We start from the raw sequence: 19,499 nt of genomic DNA, 5'->3' as shown, positions 1-19,499 counted from the left end.
TGTCTTCATCCAGGGATTTTTATTGGTCAACACTGGAACGTTTATACCCCTGGTACAGTACTGGGATGAAAGAACCAAAACAGGAGTTTGAGGAAGTCGAGGGCCAAGGATTTCCACTAGGCTTGCTTTGCAGCCTAGCAGGGCGTAAGACTAACTCTGCATCTGCACTCCCTCTCTGTAAGGCCCCTTCAAATAAGCTGCCAAGCTATGGGAAGATAGTTGATTAAAAAAACATGACAGCTAACAGCTGTCACTTTCTGAAGTGAATTTGGCAAGAGGATTCCCACAGTAGATGAGAAGCTTTCATAGAAATATTAATAGATTCAGCAGCAAGGGAACAAGGCATTTTGAACATCCGTGGCCCAGTATATCACATTAAAACCATGTTATACCTAAAGTGCCTTGCAAAAGTATTCACCCCCCTTGGCACTTATCCTATTTTGTTGCATTACAAACAGTAATTTAAATTGGATTTCACGTAATGTACATATACAAAATAGCCCAAATTGGTGAAGTGAAAAAACCTACTTGTTTCAATTTTTTTTTTACTGAAAAGTGGTATGTGCATATGTATTCACCCCCTTTGCTATGAAGCCCCTAAATAAGATCTGGTGCAACCAATTACCTTCAGAAGTTAGATAATTGGTTAAATAGTGTGCAATCTAAGTGTCACATGATCTCAGTATATATACACACACATTTTCTGAAAGGCGAGTCTGCAACACCACTAAGGGGCACCACCAAGCAAGGGGCAATATGAAGACCAATGAGCTCTCCAAACAGGTCAAGGACAAAGTTGTGGAGATGTACAGATCAGGGTTGGGTTATGAAAAATATCTGAAACTTTGAACATCCCCACGGGGGACCAATAAAAAATGTGGCACCACAACAAACCTGCCAAGAGAGGGCCACCCACCAAATTTCACAGACCAGGCAAGCAGGGCATTAATTAGAGAGTCAACAAAGAGACCAAAGATGACCCTGAAGGAGCTGCAAAGCTCCACAGCGGCGATTGGAGTATCTATCCATAGGACTACTTTAAGCTGTATACTCCACAGAGCTGGGCTTTACGGAAGAGTGGACAGAAAAACGCCATTGCTGAAATAAAAAAATAAGCAAACACGTTTGTTGTCCAAAAGGCATGTGGGAGACTCCCCAAACATATGGAAGAAGGTACTCTAGTTAGATGAGACTAAAATTGAGCTTTTCGGCCATCAAGGAAAGCACTGTCTGGCGCAAACCCAACACCTCTCATCACCCCGAGAACACCATCCCCGCAGTGAAGCATGGTGGTGGCAGCATCATGCTGTGGTGTTTTTCCATTGGCAGGGACTGGGAAACTGGTCAGAATTGAAGGAATGGATGGCGCTAAATACAGGGAAATTCTTGAGGGAAACCCGTTTGTCTTCCAGAGATTTGAGACTGGGACGGCGGTTCACCTTCCAGCAGGACAATGACCCGAAGCATACTGTTAAAAGAAACACTTGAGTGGTTTAAGGGGAACATTTAAATGTCTTGGAATGGCTTAGTCAAAGCCCAGACCTCAATCCAATTGAGAATTTGTGGCATGACTTAAAGATTGCTGTACACCAGTGGAACCCATCCAACTTGAAGGAGCTGGAGCAGTTTTGCCTTGAAGAATGGGCAAAAATCCCAGTGGCTAGATGTGGCAAGCTTATAGATACATACCCCAAGAGACCTGCAGCTGTAATTGCGGCAAAAGGTGGCTCTACAAATAATTGACTTTGGGGGGGGGGGGGGGGGGGGGGGGGGGGGGTGAATGCATGCCCAAGTTCTCAGTTTTTATTTGTTTCACACAAAAATATGCATCTTCAAAGGGGAAGGCATGCTGGGTAAATGAAATGAAACAACCCCCCCCCTTTTTTCAATTCCAGTTTGGAAATTCAAAAATAGGAAAAATGCCAAGGGGGTGAATACTTTTGCAAGCCACTGTAAGTAAGTAAAAGCACCGAATGCTGCTTAAACCACATCTATCGTGAGGTGGCAGACAGCTCAGAAATAAGCTTCATGGTCAATTAGGATGGGAGGCAGATGTGAGTGTTTAGATTACATAGGCTAGTTTAGATGAGACGAAGGTGGGGTATCTACTACACTTCAACAACCCTCAGTCACTGAGAATGTATATTCTCCACATCATAATGTGAACAGTCTTCCACATTCCATGGACACAAGAACAGAAACAAAACACAAAACCCAAGCTCCACTTTAACATAACTCCTATATTTTACACGTGAATACAATGCTTAAAATAAAAAAGGTTTTCGTTGAAAAAAAACAAATTAAAAAAGTATTAGAAACATTCACGTGGTACCTTGCCATCTCAGTCTGTTGGGAACAACATGGTCACAGATTTCCCCTTCAGTACAATCTCTCCAATAATTCTCTATGCTGCACTGCTACGTCCCCTGGCAGATCACTTGTAACTTAAAGAACAATTATGATAACTGTCATAATACTATTAACAATAAACAGAGAGACCGGATAAAAACAAAACATATACATTAACTCAACGAAGGTCATAAATATATTAGTCACTCAAAATAGAGTGTGTTATCTTCCCTGATGGTGAGAGAACTCTTAGTGCACAGCATCATGACAGGCTGGTGCAGTAGTGGCCAGTCCATTGTCAAATCATTAGAATCAGAGGACAGTGACCAGAATGGGCTGTAACAGCAATAAGAACTTAATATGCCAAGCTGAGGCACTGACCGAGGAAGCCAAGTGAAGAATTCCTGACATGAGGGTTGGAGTATTCCAGGTCAAAAAAATCCTTAAGGATGCAGAAGACTGTCCACTCTGTTGTCCACAAGTGGGTCTCTGATCATCTCATACTCTGTACGTTTCACTTCAAGAACGACTGCGGTCCTCTTGGGTTCCCACTAGCATTTTGCTGTATAACTTTTGTTGCTCCTCTTTGAATGTATCTTTTACTTTCCCTCGCTTTAAACCGCCATCCCTACAAAGCAACATCATTCACAAATCCATTACACAGTACTCTGTGATGCTCACACAGGGATACAGCTGAGCAAAACTAAGCTGGGTTTAACAATGACACAGACCTGATATTATAAGCCTATAACCCATGTGTACATATGTTCACAGATGTTTGCTATGGGTTACTCACCATAGCAAGTCCACCAGCCCTCCTTGCCTGGCGATAGCTGCTTTGACCCGACTGGCAAACTGGACTGCATCCTCTCCTTCCTGTTCAGAAAGGAAAACAAAGATGAAGACCAGGTTGACACACAAAGGGGACTGGGCCACCTGAGCATCAGACATGTGTTGGAAAGGGTCTCAGTGCACATAATGTATGAAGGACCTATCCTATTCAATGGCTACAGCCACTAACGGGCAAAATTGGCATATTGTAGTATAGTATCAAGTAAATTGACAAACTGGGATATCAAATCAAGCACAGTGCAATTCATGGGCCATGCATCAAGAGGACAGAAGAATCTCTAAAAATGGAGTGTTCTGATTCTGTGTGACTATGATCTCCAGGTTACAAAGAGACTGGAGAAGATGGCTGCTCCAAATGTCTGCACCAAGTACTCATTTCCCTTCAAGCAGCAAGTGGAAAATGTATTCAAAGGGCAGGACACCTCTGAGGACCAGTTGGATCCCAGCCCAAGTTTCTTCAACTCTGACATTTAAAGAAAAATGTCCCAATCTTCCCTCCCTCTGCTTTCTACATCAAAATGGGACAGTCGTCGGTCAATGGCCAGGGCCACAAAGCTAGCCAACCCCTGCCGCTGAACATGTTGTTTTAGAAGTGGGTGGTAGTACTCAACTCTTTCCTGTTATTCATGAGCGAGGTCTGACCAAGTTCACATCCACACCCGGCTCAAAATACTAAAATCATTATACCAAGTCACACACACAATGGTCATCCACAATCCTGGTACAAATTGCTTTGTCAAGCTCTGGTTGTGCAATCAGCATGAATGTACTGTGAAAGACAACCTAACATGAAACAAACCAACAAGTGCATAAGCCAGCGCGTCTAAAGGAGGCAGCCATACAAGCATCTCAAAATACTGATTTGAATCATATTTCCTTAGAATCAGGGATGGAAGGTGAGAGGCCATCAACCGTAAAATGTTCATGAGATGAATGCTGATTTGAAAACCCACTCAGAGCAGGATTTATTTGCATCACCAAATGCAAACTCTGGGTAGCTTGAACATAACCTAGGTAAATCATGCCAGGCTAAGGTCAAAGGAAGGTGTGCATCATATGCATCCATTCAATATGACCTACTGGTGTATTGAAATGATAGATTGTGCAATGGCAATAATATCAACCACATAAAACAGCCAACTTCAGGGAGGTTAGCTTGACTACACAAATGCTTTCTTATTTTACCAGGTAGGCTAGTTTAGCAATTTTAGCAAACGACCAACCCTCAGCACTGCGAGCAAACGACCACCCCTCATCACTGTCAAACGCTCCCTAAAACACTTCTGCAAGCAAGCCTTTCTAATCGACCTGGCCGGGGTATCCTGGAATGACATTGACCTCATCCTGACAGTAGAGGATGCCTGGTTATTCTTTAAAAGTGCCTTCCTCACCATCTTAAATAGGCATGCCCCATTCAAAAAAAAAATGTAGAACCAGGAATAGATATAGCCCTTGGTTCACTCCAGACCTGTTTGCCCTTGGCCAGCACAAAAACATCCGTTCTGCATTAGCATTGAATAGCCCCCGTGATATGCAACTTTTCAGGGAAGTTAGGAACCATTATACACAGGCAGTTAGGAAAGCTCAGGCTAGCTTTTTTAAACAGAAATGTGCATCCTGCAGTACAAACTCAAAAAAGTTCTGCGACACTGTAAAGTCCATGGAGAATAAGAGCACCTCATCCCAGCTACCCAGTGGTCTGAGGCTAGGAAACACTGTCACAACCGACAAATCCACTATAATTGAGAATTTCAATAAGCTTTTCTCTATGGCTGGCCATGCTTTCCACCTGGCTACCCCTACCCCGGTCAACTGCCAGGCACCCTCCACAGCAACCCGGCCAAGCCCCCACCATTTCTCTTTCACCCATATCCAGATAGCTGATGTTCTGAAAGAGCTGCAAAATCTGGACCCCTACAAATCAACAGGGCTAGACAATCTGGACCCTCTTTCTAAAAATTATCTGCCGAAATTGTTGCAACCCCTATTTACTAGCCTGTTCAACCTCTCTTTCGAATCGTCTGAGATTCCCAAAGATTGGAAAGATGCTGCGGTCATCCCCCTCTTCAAAGGGGGAGACACTCTAGACCCCAACTGCTACAGACCTATATCTATCCTACCCTGCATCTCGAAGGTCTTCGAAAGCCAAGTTAACAAACAGATTACTGACCATTTTGAATCACATCGTACCTTCTCCGATATGCAATCTGTTTCCGAGGTGGTCATGGGTGGACCTCAGCCAAGCTCAAGGTCCTAAACGATATCATAACCGCCATCGATAAGAGACATTACTGTGCAGCTGTATTCATCGACCTGGCCAAGGCTTTCGACTCTGTCAATCACCACATCCTCATCAGCAGACTCGACAGCCTTGGTTTCTCAAATGATTGCCTCGCCTGGTTCACCAACTACTTCTCTGATAGAGCTCAGTGTGTCAAATCGGAGGGCCTGTTGTCTGGACCTCTGGCAGTCTCTATGGGGGTGCCACAGGGTTCAATTCTCGGGCCGACTCTCTTCTCTGTAAACATCAATGATGTCGCTCTTGTTGCTGGTGATTCTCTAATCTAATCTAGACCCTAGAAAGGCAGGGTAGGATAGATATAGGTCTGTAGCACTTTGGGTCTAGAGTGTCTCCCCCTTTGAAGAGGGGGATGACCGCCGCAGCGGTCTCAGACATTACGAAAGAGGTTGAACAGGCTAGTAAATAGGGGTTGCAAACATTTCGGCAGATCATTTTAGAAAGAGAGGGTCCAGATTGTCTAGCCCGGCTGATTTGTAGGGGTCCAGATTTTGCAGCTCATTCAGAACATCAGCTATCTGGATTTGGGTGATGGAGAAATGGGGGAGGCTTGGGCAAGTTGCTGTGGGGGGCACAGGGCTGTTGACCGGGGTAGGGGTAGCCAGGTGGAAAGCATTGCCAGCAGTAGAAAAAATTCTCAATTATCACGGATTTATCAGTGGTGACTTTGTTTCCTAGCCTCAGTGCAGTGGGAGGAGGTGCTCTTATTCTCCATGGACTTTACAGTGTTACAGAACTTTTTGGAGTTTGTGCTACAGGATGCAAATTTCTGTTTGAGAAAGCTAGCCTTAGGAAAGCTAACTGCCTGTGTATATTGGCTCCTAACTTCCCAGAAAAGTTGCATATCACGGGGGCTATTCGATGCTAGTGCAGTCCGCCATAGGATGTTTTTGTGCTGGTCAAGGGCAGTCAGGTCTGGAGTGAACCAAGGGCTATATCTATTCCTGGTTCTACATTTTTTTAAATGGGTCGTGCTTTACGGTATTAATTTTACTGGGGCTAGAGTGTGCTAATCAAATATCATGTTCCAGCCATCATTAAACAACGCACAATTGCCAGTCAAAAACGCCACTGAGCTTAGGGTCTTGAATCAATGTCAAAGCAGCCCTTAAGCCTTTTAGCGATATTTTCAAGAAGATGGATTTTAAAAAGAAAACGGTGAGGTTGTTCCCAGACTAACCTCTCTGGTCATGGGTGGCAGGTACCACACACTGCACACAATGGCCCAGCTGCTCATCATCCTCAGCAGGTAGTTGACCATCCCAAACTGGCTGCTGTTCCAGAAGGCATCTCCAAAGCGGGGGTCGTACTGTTGGGACCGGAGGGACAGGGACATTGATTAATACTGGGAGACTGGTAAAAACATCACACGCAAGCGCTCACGACACACACTCACCTTGATGGCCACAGGGTAGACTGTGGAGCCAATCTCAAAGCTGCCTTTTTTAAACATCATTACTGAAGTGTTGTTGATGCAGGTGCCTATGGGGAAAAGTCAGTGTTAACAAATTGGGATAGGAAATTATATTAAAGCTAACTTAGTCACATTTCCACAATAGAAATGCAGTAATCAACACTACTGTAACTTGTGTTCAAAGCAGTAACTAAGGAAAAACAAAAACGACTCACCTTCGGGGAAAATGAGAATAGGAAGTTTAGTTGTGTCTTCTACATGATCACTCAATCTGCAACACAAGAGGTGTTGTAAGTGTACAGTAGAACTGGGCTATATAGACAAATCTATATCCCGATAAATTAACTGAATTCTCATGATAGAACAATAAGTTTAACAATAATGTGCACCAGTTACTTTATACTTGTAATTGCTACTACTACTTTGAATGTTGTAGTTAGCAATTGCCCAAATTAAAGACTTATTTCAAACTTCACATTTCTCTAGTATAGGCTACTTATCGTTATCAGTAAAATGTCTTCGATGAGTGGTCGGTTTGGTTGGTGTCAAATTTTAGATTTATCGTCCCAGCTCTAGTGTACAGTATATTGATTAGATACAGCTTGACTAGTCTTTACCAATACAAAGACTAAACCCAAAATAGTTGTTAAATCAAAACATGGTCACAGTAAACCGTCAATGGATTTGTCAATGATCTATTTATACTTAACAAATAAACGCAACATGCAACTGAGTTACAGTTCATATAAGGAAATCAGTCAATTTAAATATATAGATTAGGGCCTAATGAATTTATTTCACATGACTGGGAAAGAGCGCAGCCATGGGTGGGCCTGGGAGTCCATAGGCCCACAAACTTGGGAAGCCAGGCCCAGCCAATCGTAATGAGTTTTTCCCCACAAATACTCAGTCACGGTGGCTGGTCTCAGACGAATCCGCTGGGGAAGACGCTAGATGTGGAGTTCCTGGCCTGGTTATATGTGATCTGTGGTTGTGAGGCCGGTTGGGCGTACTACCAAATTCTCTAAAATGACGTTTGAGGTGGCTTATGGTAGAGAAATGAACATTCAATTATCCGGCAACAGCTCTGGTGGACATTCCTGCAGTCAGCATGCCAATCTCATGCTCCCTTAAACCATGAGACATCTGTGGCATTGTGTTGTATGGCAAAACTGAAAATGTTAGAGTGACCTTTTATTGTCCCCAGCACAAGGTGCACCTACCTGTGCAATGATTATGCTGTTTAATCAGCTTCTTGATATGCCATACCTGTCAGGTGGATGGATTAACTTGGCAAAGGAGAAATGCTCACTAACAGGGATGTAAACAAATTTGTGCACAAAATTTGAGAATAAGTTTATACATTCTGAACATTTCTGGGATCTTTTATTTCAGCTCATGAAACTAACACTTTACATGTTGCGTTTATTTTTGTTCAGTATAGATTCTTTAGGTCTTAGCTAAGGTACAGCTGAGTTAGCCTGGCCGACACGACTAACGTGGTACACAGCGAGGTTGAGCTGTGCCCCCCACAGGTCTGCACAGGATTATTTTTGGTGCGTATATATTTGCTTAGAAATAGAGCGAGCTTTGATTGAGAAAACCAAACTTCTTTTTTTTTTTTACAAGGGGATAGACTTTTTTTGAGTGGGAAAGACTGAACCAACCAGTAAATGCACAGCCCCCTTTATAATTGACGCATCGTGCTGACATCAAGCAGCTTCCGAAACTCTAGGTACCTACCAGACTCGAGCGGAGTGACTTCCAACCCAAAAGTGCAGATGTGCATTACTACCTTTTGGCCACAAGATGTCGGTCTTTGACTTCAGAGCGTTCAAACCAAATGTGTGGACATGCTTTCACCATAGACTTCTGGATTACGCCCATCAAACCACCATGGATTTGCCCAACCTGGAATAGACGCACACACAGGTGTGGTTTAACAAACATCTGATGATACAGGTCAACAATCTCACGCCTGCCTCTTTAAAATACTATTTTAATTCTAAATGTTTTGGTAAATCTCAGTAAGAAATTGAGAGCTTGCTTCTAAAATATTTTGTGTTATGGTAGTAAGTAGCACACCAGTAACTTTCTAAATTTGACACTAACTCAATGATTGACAGCAGTCATTCAGTGCTGTGGTAGGTAGCATTGTGTCTGACTGCTGTGCTGTTCATCATGGGCCTTACCATTGCATAGCAGCCATCACTGGCCAAGATGATGACGTCGATGGGTGAGGTGTGGTTGGCCACACAGATCCCTCCATTCTTGGGCTTGTTTTCACTGGGAGGATAGATAGAGAGAGGACAGGAAGAGTATCAGTAAACAAGACATAATCAGGAAATGACCATTCCAGTGTAAACTAGATCCTAAGAAACCTGTGGATGATGGAAAATGGGTTTGAGGGAGAAGCCAGGCTCCCTCACCCCTCCCTAATTAACATGAACGTGAGAGAAGACAAATGATGTTGGCATTCAAAGCCTGACCCCCTGAGCATGTTGGACTGGAGTACGAGGTTACATTCAGGAGATAAATGGTGATCATGTTGTATTGTTACCAAAACAGAGCCCCTCTTACACCACTTCAGTATTTTTGTCCCCAGACTAGGCAGAGGAACATGCTGTAACAGGCCCAGCGCTATATGTAGACTGCTTCAGGGGACATAACCCATACTGAATACACCACATTCTTAGACAGTTTGGCCTATTAGAAACATGTTTATGAGCAGTTATTTTCATACCGATGGATAAGTCTTTGAAAACATTTGCACTTAGGGCCAATTTCATGGACAAAGATTAATCCAACCCTCCTGGTCTTGGAAATGATGATTTATTTGAATGAGTAGGCTAAATACAGTCCCTGAGTAGGTTAAATACAGTCCCTGACTATGGCTGCTCATGTAAAAAAAAAAAAAATGTTACTGCAAAACAAAGGCTATATTGACACGTTCATATGACAAGTTCTCTCTCTGACCTAGAGTTGGTGGTAAGGACTATTTCTTCATCTGATTGAGACATCTCTTTTGCAACATTTCCCATAATTTTCTTCTTTAACATGAGCATTTGGCTAGTAAGGGCTTTGACAAATAAATGTGACTAATGGTTTTGTAGAGTGTTACTCTCCAGCATGTATTAAAATCAACACATCAAGCCAAGGCTTTGGGCACTGTCTGGCATTGCCTCACACCACAGAAACTGAGTGTCAATAAAATAAACTCAGATGACATTTGAACTGGTCGGCAAACAGCCTGCATCATGTCAAAGGGAATGTCCACTTTGTGCTTTTCGAATTTAGACTAATCAAATACAAATTGTAGCATAAACTAAATGTAGAGTCAGGTAAATATAAATAATCTGATTAACTTCCTGTACTACTTCCTGCTGCCAGCCTGAACAGTAGGTCTCACCATGGGTCTCTTGACAAACAGTTCCCCCAGAGCACAGGCGGCTATAACACTGTGGGTGTTAAACCCATAAGTCTAAGCCCTGTCTAAGCTGGGGGTGGGGTTCTACTAAGTTATATGGAATTGTTTTAAGCAGGTCATACCAAGGATCATTCAGCTATTTGATTTTCAATTTAAAGACTCCTTGAAAGTATATTTTAAAAAGTATGATAAATACATTTTGGGTCTTACTGCTATTAGCCCATACAAACATTGAATAATAGATTCCCTACACGGAACAGAAATCTAAAAGGAAGTCTGTTCTGAAGTGTCTGTCCTATATCTGAAAGATGTTTAGGAAAAAAAAATATTAAATGTATTTTGGCACTAAACAGTCTCCATATTCAGAAAGTAGTCTTGGCCAAAGGTTTTGAGAATGACACAAATATTAATTTCCACAAAGTTTGCTGCTTCAGTGTCTTTAGATATTTTTGTCAGATGTTACTATGGAATATTGAAGTATAATTACAAGCATTTCATAAGTGTCAAAGGCATTTATTGACAATTACATGAAGTTGATGCAAAGAGTCAATATTTGCAGTGTTGACCCTTCTTTTTCAAGACCTCTGCTATCTGCCCTGGCATGCTGTCAATTAACTTCTGGGCCACATCCTGACTGATGGCAGCCCATTCTTGCTTAATCAATGATTGGAGTTTGTCAGAATTTGTGGGTTTTTGTTTGTCCACCCGCCTCTTGAGGATTGACCACAAATTCTCAATGGGATTAAGGTCTAGGTAGTTTCCTGGCCATGGACCCAAAATATCAATGTTTTGTTCCCCGAGCCACTTACTTATCACTTTTGCCTTATGGCAAGGTGCTGTTATGGCAATCATGCTGTAAAAGGCATTGTTCGTCACCAAACTGTTCCTGGATGGTTGGGAGAAGTTGCTCTCGGAGGATGTGTTGGTACCCTTCTTTATTCATGGCTGTGTTCTTAGGCAAAATTGTGAGTGATCCCACTCCCTTGGCTGAGAAGCAACCCCACACATGGTCTCAGGATGCTCTACTGTTGGCATGACACAGGACTGATGGTAGCGCTCACCTTGTCTTCTCCGGACAAGCTTTTTTCCGGATGCCCCAAACATTCGAAAAGGGGATTCAGAGAAAATGACTTTACCCCAGTCCTCAGCAGTCCAATCCCTGTACCTTTTGCAGAATATCAGTCTTTCCCTGATGTTTTTCCTGGAGAGAAGTGGTGCAGCCCTTCTTGACACCAGACCATCCTCCAAAAGTCTTTGCCTCACTGTGCGTGCAGATTCACTAACACTTGCCTGCTGCCATTCCTGAGCAAGCTCTGTACTGGTGGTACCCTGATCCCGCAGCTGAATCAACTTCAGGAGACAGCTTGCTGGACTTTCTTGGGCACCCTGAAGCCTTTCTTCACAACAATTGATCCGCTATCCTTGAAGTTCTTGATGAGTTAAATGGTTGATTCAGGTGCAATCTTACTGGCAGCAATATCCTTGCCTGTTAAGCCCTTTTTGTGCAAAGCAATGACAGCACATGTTTCCTTATAGGTAACCATGTTTGATAGAGGAAGAACAATGATTCCAAGCACCACCCTCCTTTTGAAGCTTCCAGTCTGTTATTCGAACTCAATCAGCAAGACAGAGTGATCTCCAGCAATGTCCTCGTCAACACTCACACCTGTGTTAACGAGAGAATCACTGACATGATGTCAGCTGGTCCTTTTGTGGCAGGGCTGAAATGCAGTGGAAATGTTTTTTGGGGGATTCAGTTAATTTGCATGGCAAAGAGGGACTTTGCAATTAATGTCATAACATTCTGGAGTATATGCAAATTGCCGTCATACAAACTGAGGCAGCAGACTTTGTGAAAATTGATATTTGTGTCATTCTCAAAACATTTGGCCACGACTGTATGCCCACATTGTTAAGTTATAGCTTTATTCTAAAATTGATTGAGAAAATATTTAAATTGACAAACAATACCCCATAACGACGATGAACAGGTTTAGAATTTGGCAAATTTTATAAAAATAACAGAAATACCTTATTTACTTAAGTATTAGTCCCTTTGCTAGGAGACTTGAAATTGAGAGCTCAGGCGGATCCTGTTTCCATTGATCATCCTTGAGATATTTCTACAACTTGATTGGAGTCCCTTGGTGGAGATGGGAGAACCTTCTAGAAGGACAACCATCTCTGCAGCACGGCAGGGACTGGGAAACTACTCAGGATCAAGGGAAAGATGAACGGCACAAAGAGATCCTTAACGAAGTCCTGAGCGCTATGGAGCAGACTGGGGCGAATGTTCTCAGATGGGGCCAAGGTTCACCTTCCAACAGAACAATGACCCAAAGCATACAGCCAAGACAAAACAGGAGTGGCTTCGAGACAAGTCTCAATGTCCTCGAGTGGCCTAGCCAGAGCCCGGACTTGAACCTGATCAAACATCTCTGGAGAGACCTGAAAATAGCTGTGCAGCAATGCTCTCCATCCAACCTGATAGCTTGAGAGGATCTGCAGAGAAGAATGGGAGAAACTCCCCAACTACAGGTGTGTCAAGCTTGCAGGCTGTAATCGCTGCCAAATGTCCTTCAACAAAGTGCTAAGTAAGAGGTCTGAATACTTCATTTTTTTATATAAATGAGCAAAAATGTCAACCTGTTCTTGTTTTGTCATTATGCGGTATTGTGTGTAGATTAAATATTTTTTCCGCCCACATCAATCAATCTCAGAATAAGGCTGTTAACAAAACATGGGTGAAAAAAATCAAGGGGTCTCATGGTCTGACAAACACTGCTCACGGTTACCTTTGACAGCAGATGCAGAAGTGGGATTTATTTAATTATGCTAAAACAGATTTCCGCCGGGTGCGAACATCGGGTTTTTAATGCCTGAACAATGAAGGATTTGCTGATGTTTCTCTGGCGCTAGTGCCTTTAGTGACACCTAGCCTGGTAAAGTCCGTGGCATTAGTTTGTGCTGGGTTCCTCTCAGGGTAGTCTACCCCAGACCTAGATTAAATGTGATTGCCTTGTTCAAATCACCAAACAGGCAAAGCAACAATACAGGACTATGATCAAATCCTACTACTCCGGCACTGATGCTCGTTGGATGTGGCAGGGCTTGCAAACTATCACGGATTACAAAGGGAAACCCAACCGCGAGTTGCCCAGTGACTCAAGCCTAACAGAAGAGCTAAATGCCTTCTATGCTCGCTTTGAGGCAAGCAGCACTGAACCATGCATGAGAGCGCCAGCTGTTCCAGATGACTGTGTGATCACGCTCGCAGTAGTGGATGTGAGTGAGACCTTTAAACAGGTATAATTCACAAGGCTGCAAGGCCAGACGGATTACCAGGACGCCTACTCAGAGCATGCTCTGACCAGCTGGCAAGTGCCTTCACTGACATTTTCTACTGCTCCCTGACCTAGTCTGTCATACCAACATGTCCCAAGCAGACAACCATAGTCCCTGTGCCAAAGAATGCCAAGGTAACCTGTCTAAATGACTATTGCCCTGGAGCACTCACATCTGTAGCCATGAAATGCTTTGAAAGGCTGGTCATGGCTCACATCAACACCATCATCCTAGCCACCCTGAACCCACTCCAATACCAACCCAACAGATCTACAGATGACACTCTATTGCACTCCATACTGCTCTTTGTCACCTATGTGAGAATGCCGTTTTGTGACTACAGCTCAGCTTTCAACACTATAGTGATGAGCTTGGAGGGCACTAAGCTAAGGACCCTGGGACTGGACACCTCCCTCCACAACTGGATCCTGGACCTCCTGACATGCCGCCCTGAGGTGGTGAGAGTAGGCAACAAGTCCGCCACGCTGGACCCTCAGGGGTACGTGCCTAGTCCCGTCCTGTACTCCCTGTTCACCCACAAATGTGTGGCCGCGCACGACTCCAACACCATCATTACATTTTCCGACAACACAGACCTGATCACCGGCGACAATGAGAGCCTATAAGGAGGAGATCAGAGATCTGGCAGTGTGCTGCCAGAACAATGACCTCTACCTCAACGTCAGCAAGACAAAGGAGCTGATCGTGGACTACAGGAAATGGAGGGCCGAGCATGCACCCATTCACATTGACAGTGGTTATAGCGGAGTGGGTCGAGAGCTTCAAGTTCCTCGGTGTCCACATCACTCAGGATCTATCATGGTCCACACACACCAACACAGTCGTGAAGAGGGCACAACAATGCCTCTTCCTCCTCAGGAGGCTGAATAGATTTGGCATGGGCCCTTAGATCCTCAAAGTTCTACAGCTGCACCATTGAGAGCATCTTGACTAGCTGCATCACCGCTTGGTATGGCAACTGCTGCTTGGCATCCGACCACGCTACAGAGTGTAGTGCATACAGCCCAGTAAATCACTACGGCCGAGCTCCCTGCCATCCAGGACCTCTATATCTATCAGGCAGTGTCAGAGGAAGGCCCTAAAAATTGTCAGACTCCAGCCACCCAAGTCATAGACTTCTCTCTGCCAACATCGGTGTCGGCCCGATGTCTAGTTTAACGTCGATGTTAAAAAACGATGTCAAAGCTAACATGCATACCTACATGACATAATGACGCCACGTAAAATGTTGCACTACACGTGCAATACAGCATTCCTAACCTAGCCCACACATTGTCTGCTGTGTGGCTCGAGCGGTCAACAAGTCAAGCAGTCATTTGAAAGAGTAAGAACATTTCAGCGAGACAACTCAAAAGGCGAAATCCATTAAAAACACCAAGATAATGGAATTCATTGCCCTAGACAATCAGCCATTCTCTATTGTGGGTGATGTTGGCTTTCGCCGACTGGTCGAGCACCAGTACACACTACCAACTGCACTATTTTTCAGATGTTGCCCTACTGGAGTTACACAGTAATAGCGTCACTGCTATTAGCTTCACGACATACATACTATGGAACGCCATTTGGGTATTTGCATGTTCAAAAAGATATAGTAGCACTGTCAAAGCTGCACAAAAAAGTCTGCAAACACCAGCCACGAACGATGTGTTTACAATACCGCGTTGGTAATAAGGCATTATTTGTTCAACGGCAATTTCTGGGGGAGCTAGCTAGCACCAATACAACCAGCCTGATAACAATGAACAGTAGAAACTGAGTCATTTTCATCATTCTTAGCAATGATTTAGGAATCCTTGTGTGTAAGTATTAGCTAGGTTGGCACCTGTTGTTCACCTATTGAAATTGATCTTCAGTTCATAAAAATAAATAGCTATCCAACTTAACCCTGTTGCCCAAAGCTAAAGTTATAAGCAGCCAGCTAGCGTCTGTCCTAGTGAGGCTTGACCGGACCGGGTCGTGTTGTGAAGCTAGCCACAGTACGGATTAGGCACAATAGTGGAATAGTGTTATTTGACACGTATCTTTTTTGACACGCCAAGACCCAAACGGCGTTCCATAGAAATCCTGGTTGAAAATGAAACGACTGAACGGAACAGCACAGCAAGTAAGTGAAAGAAATAGGTTTTGATTATGTTTTACTGGTAATGGGGACATATGTAAATGCCAACAAAATAACCTTTTGGGAGGTCCGTGGGGCGACGATTGGCCTAGCGTCGTCCGGGTGGGTTTGGCCGGTAGGGATATCCTTGTCTCATCGCGCACCAGCGACTCCTGTGACGGGCCGGGCGCAGTGCACGCTAACCAAGGTTGCCAGGTGAACGGTGTTTCCAACCCGGCCAACCCGGGTTAAGAAGTAGTGCGGCTTGGTTGGGTTGTGTATCGGAGGACGCATGACTTTCGACCTTAGTCTCTCCCGAGCCCATACGGGAGTTTTAGCGATGAGACAAGATAGTAGCTACTAACAATTGGATACCACGAAATTGGGGAGAAAAAGGGGGTAAAAATTCAAAAATAAAAAATTACCTTTTGGTCAGTGTGGTGTGTGTGTAACCTTGATTTAACTAGGCAAGTCAGTTCTTATTTACAATGACGGCCCGGACAATGCTGGACCAATTGTGCGCCGCCCTATGGGACTCCCAATCACGACCAGATGCATCAACATGCTTTCCATGTGTATGCCTAATGGTTGCTGCTTACCTGTCGTGGTAGGTGATGATGGCAGTGAGCGCTCTAACACAGATACGGTAACACATCAGATGCACCTGCTCACTGAGGAAGTTCTTCATCCTTCAGGAAGAACACAGGAAACAGCTTGGTACCTAGCAACACCAATGTTGTTACTACCATAATTACTATGTTACGACTCAGGTAGAAGGTAAGTGTTACAATGAGAAATCCTTACCTCCCATTTGGAAGAAACCCGATGATGGAGGTGAGAACGACGAGAAGACCCACCCCGGTGAAGGCAAGAGTTACCCTGTCAGAGAACACAGAGCTCCAGTCAAACACAGCTCAGTACAGCCCATTCAGCCAATTCTAATCATATGATTTCTGTGTTTGAGCTCATGTGCATATCACACAACATAAGACAAAGTGTCTTGAACAGACAGTTGCGGCAATGCTTTCACTCTCCCTAATGATAAATGCCAAATGGACATGGATTACTCTGGATACGAAATTACGTTGCGTTTATCTGATTGAAGCTTTCATTAATAAGAGTCATGTTATCCTACACCAAGTCTGTCTCCACTTTCCCTGGCTGGAGGGCATTCAGGTAGACAGAGGCAGCAAGTCTAATCTAGGTGAATCCGCACTACACACAAAGCTGGATAAAGGATGTGCAGATTTAGATTTATCAGAGCTCGTTAACTCCACATCACGTGAGGAAAGGTGTGTGTATGTCAGGAGGTGAATGAGGCTAACAGACTCAGACACAGCTCAGACCACTGACCTAAAGTAGCTCACTGTGGGTTTATTAAACACAGTTTCCCATGCTTTAATGAACTATAAACAATTGATGAACATGTACCTGTGGAACGGTCGTTAAGACATGTAACAACACCTGCACAGGATCGGTACATCTGAACATCACACCTGCGGAACAGGTACAGGATGGCGACAACAAATGCCCGATTTACAGCATGGTCTGGGGCGGTGTGTCACAGCATTGGACTTAGCTTGTTGTCATTGCAGGCAATCTCAACGATGTGCGTTACAGGGAAGACATCCTCCTCCCTCGTGGTACCCTTCCTGCAGGCTCATCCTGACATGACCCTCCAGCATGACAATGCCACCAGCCATACTGTTTGTGATTTCCTGCTAGACAGGTATGTCAGTGTTCTGCCATGTCCAGTGAAGAGCCCGGATCTCAATCCCATTGTGCACGTCTGGGACCTGTTGGATCGGAGTGTGAGGGCTAGGGCCATTCCCCTCAGAAATGTCCAGGAACTTGCAGGTGCCTTGGTGGAAGAGTGGGGTAACATCTCACAGCAAGAACTGGCAAATCTGGTGCAGTCCATGAGGAGGAGATGCACTGCAGTCAGTACTTAATGCAGCTGGTGGCCACACCAGATAGTGACTTACTTTTGACCCCCCCCTCCCCTCTTTGTTCAGGGACACATTATTCCACTTCTGTTAGTCACATGTCTGTGGAACTTGTTCAGTTTGTCTCAGTTGTTGAATCTTGTGTTCATACAAACATTTACACAAGTTAAGTTTGCTGAAAATAAACGCAGTTGACATTGAGAGAACGTTTATTTTGTTGCTGAGTTTACATACAATACCTTATGATGATACAGTAGAAACAACATGGTATACAGAAAAATAACACATTTTGATTGGAACGCACACATATCCAAAGTTATTATTTGTAAGGAAAACAACAATGCGAGCGCCAATCAAAAAAAATCCAGTTCGTGCAAGACTTCACAAGTGTCGGCATACTTGATGTGGGAAAAATGCGGAAGGGCTCTCATCGAAGAGTGAAGTCTGGCTCAGTAAAGTCTCAAACATAAGTTGTTCACATCACTGAAATTGACTACTTCTGTGAATTAATGAGGCAGAACACATCTCAATTCAAACTCGTGTTAGAAAATCATTAGAAATTTGACAAGTTAAAACAGCCTATATATAATTAGCAGGCAGCGCGGGTTAACTGTTCTGTTGCGTAACAATCACATTTTGAAACAGAGTGCATTCTGACATCACGTGCATAAAACTCACGCTGGGGCGACCGTTAGCTATATATGGAACTCACATGTGAAAAGGATAACCTCTTTGGGCTGCAATCACGTTAACGGGATGATATGACAACAGCCAGTGAAAGTGCAGGGCGCCAAATTCAAAACAACAAAAATCTCATAATTAAAATTCCTCAAGCATACAAGTATTTTACACCATTTTAAAGATAAAATTCTCGTTAATCCAGCCACAGTGTCTGATTTCAAAAAGGCTTTACAACGAAAGCACCACAAATGATTATGTTAGGTCACCACCAAGTCACAGAAAAACAGCCATTTTCCAGCCAAAGAGAGGAGTCACAAAAAGCACAAAGAAATAAAAATTAAATCACTAACCTTTGATGATCTTCATCAGATGACACTCATAGGACGTCATGTTACACAATACATGTTTTGTTCGCTAAAGTTCATATTTATATTCATATTTTACATTGGCGTGTTATGTTCAGTAGTTCCAAAACATAAGGTGATTTTGCAGAGCCACATCAATTTACAGAAATACTCATTATAAATGTTGATGAAAATACATGTGTTATACATGGAAATTTAGATAATCTTCTCTTTAATGCAACCGCTGTGTCAGATTTTTTATTTTTTTATTTACGGAAAAAGCATAATCTGAGCCCAATCCAGCCAGAGAAATATCCGTCATTTAGGAGTCAACAGACGTTAGAAATAACACTAAATATTCACTTACCTTTGATGATCTTCATCAGAATGCACTCCCAGGAATCCCAGTTCCACAATAAATGTTTGTTTTGTTCGATAATGTCCATCATTTATGTCCAAATACCTCCTTTTTGTTTAGCCCAGTAATCTAAATTCATGACGCGCGATCACTAGGTGCAGATGAAAAGTCAAGAAGTACCGTTATAGTCCGTAGAAACATGTCAAATTATGTATAGAATTAATCTTTAGGATGTTAACATAAATCTTCAATAATGTTCCAACCGGAGAATTCCTTTGTCTGTAGAATTGCAATGGAACGCAAGCTAAATATCACGTGAACGCGCGGTGCCAGCTCATGCCTCTCTGCCAGACCACTGACCC

At 43.5% G+C, this 19,499-nt stretch overlaps 1 protein-coding gene across 2 annotated transcripts in view; it reads right to left on the bottom strand.

The window, feature by feature from the left end:
* The window catches only part of LOC109895896 (glycerol-3-phosphate acyltransferase 4), a 31,106-nt gene continuing 11,607 nt past the window's right edge, over window positions 1-19,499 (bottom strand). For both annotated transcript variants that reach the window (XM_020489974.2, XM_031830074.1), the window contains 9 exons: window positions 16,613-16,687; window positions 16,408-16,497; window positions 9,107-9,200; window positions 8,710-8,825; window positions 7,130-7,185; window positions 6,897-6,982; window positions 6,681-6,809; window positions 3,146-3,225; window positions 1-2,977 (listed from right to left, as the gene is read on the bottom strand). In XM_020489974.2, the coding sequence (XP_020345563.1) occupies window positions 2,869-2,977; window positions 3,146-3,225; window positions 6,681-6,809; window positions 6,897-6,982; window positions 7,130-7,185; window positions 8,710-8,825; window positions 9,107-9,200; window positions 16,408-16,497; window positions 16,613-16,687 (835 nt within the window). In that variant the 3' untranslated portion in view covers window positions 1-2,868. The remainder of the gene's footprint in view (window positions 2,978-3,145; window positions 3,226-6,680; window positions 6,810-6,896; window positions 6,983-7,129; window positions 7,186-8,709; window positions 8,826-9,106; window positions 9,201-16,407; window positions 16,498-16,612; window positions 16,688-19,499) is intronic.

This window comes from Oncorhynchus kisutch, linkage group LG8, assembly GCF_002021735.2.
Source record: "Oncorhynchus kisutch isolate 150728-3 linkage group LG8, Okis_V2, whole genome shotgun sequence".
In the NCBI taxonomy this organism is placed as follows: Eukaryota; Metazoa; Chordata; class Actinopteri; order Salmoniformes; family Salmonidae; genus Oncorhynchus; species Oncorhynchus kisutch.
Note: the sequence above shows the minus strand (reverse complement) of the source record. Positions and strands in the feature narration are given on the sequence as shown.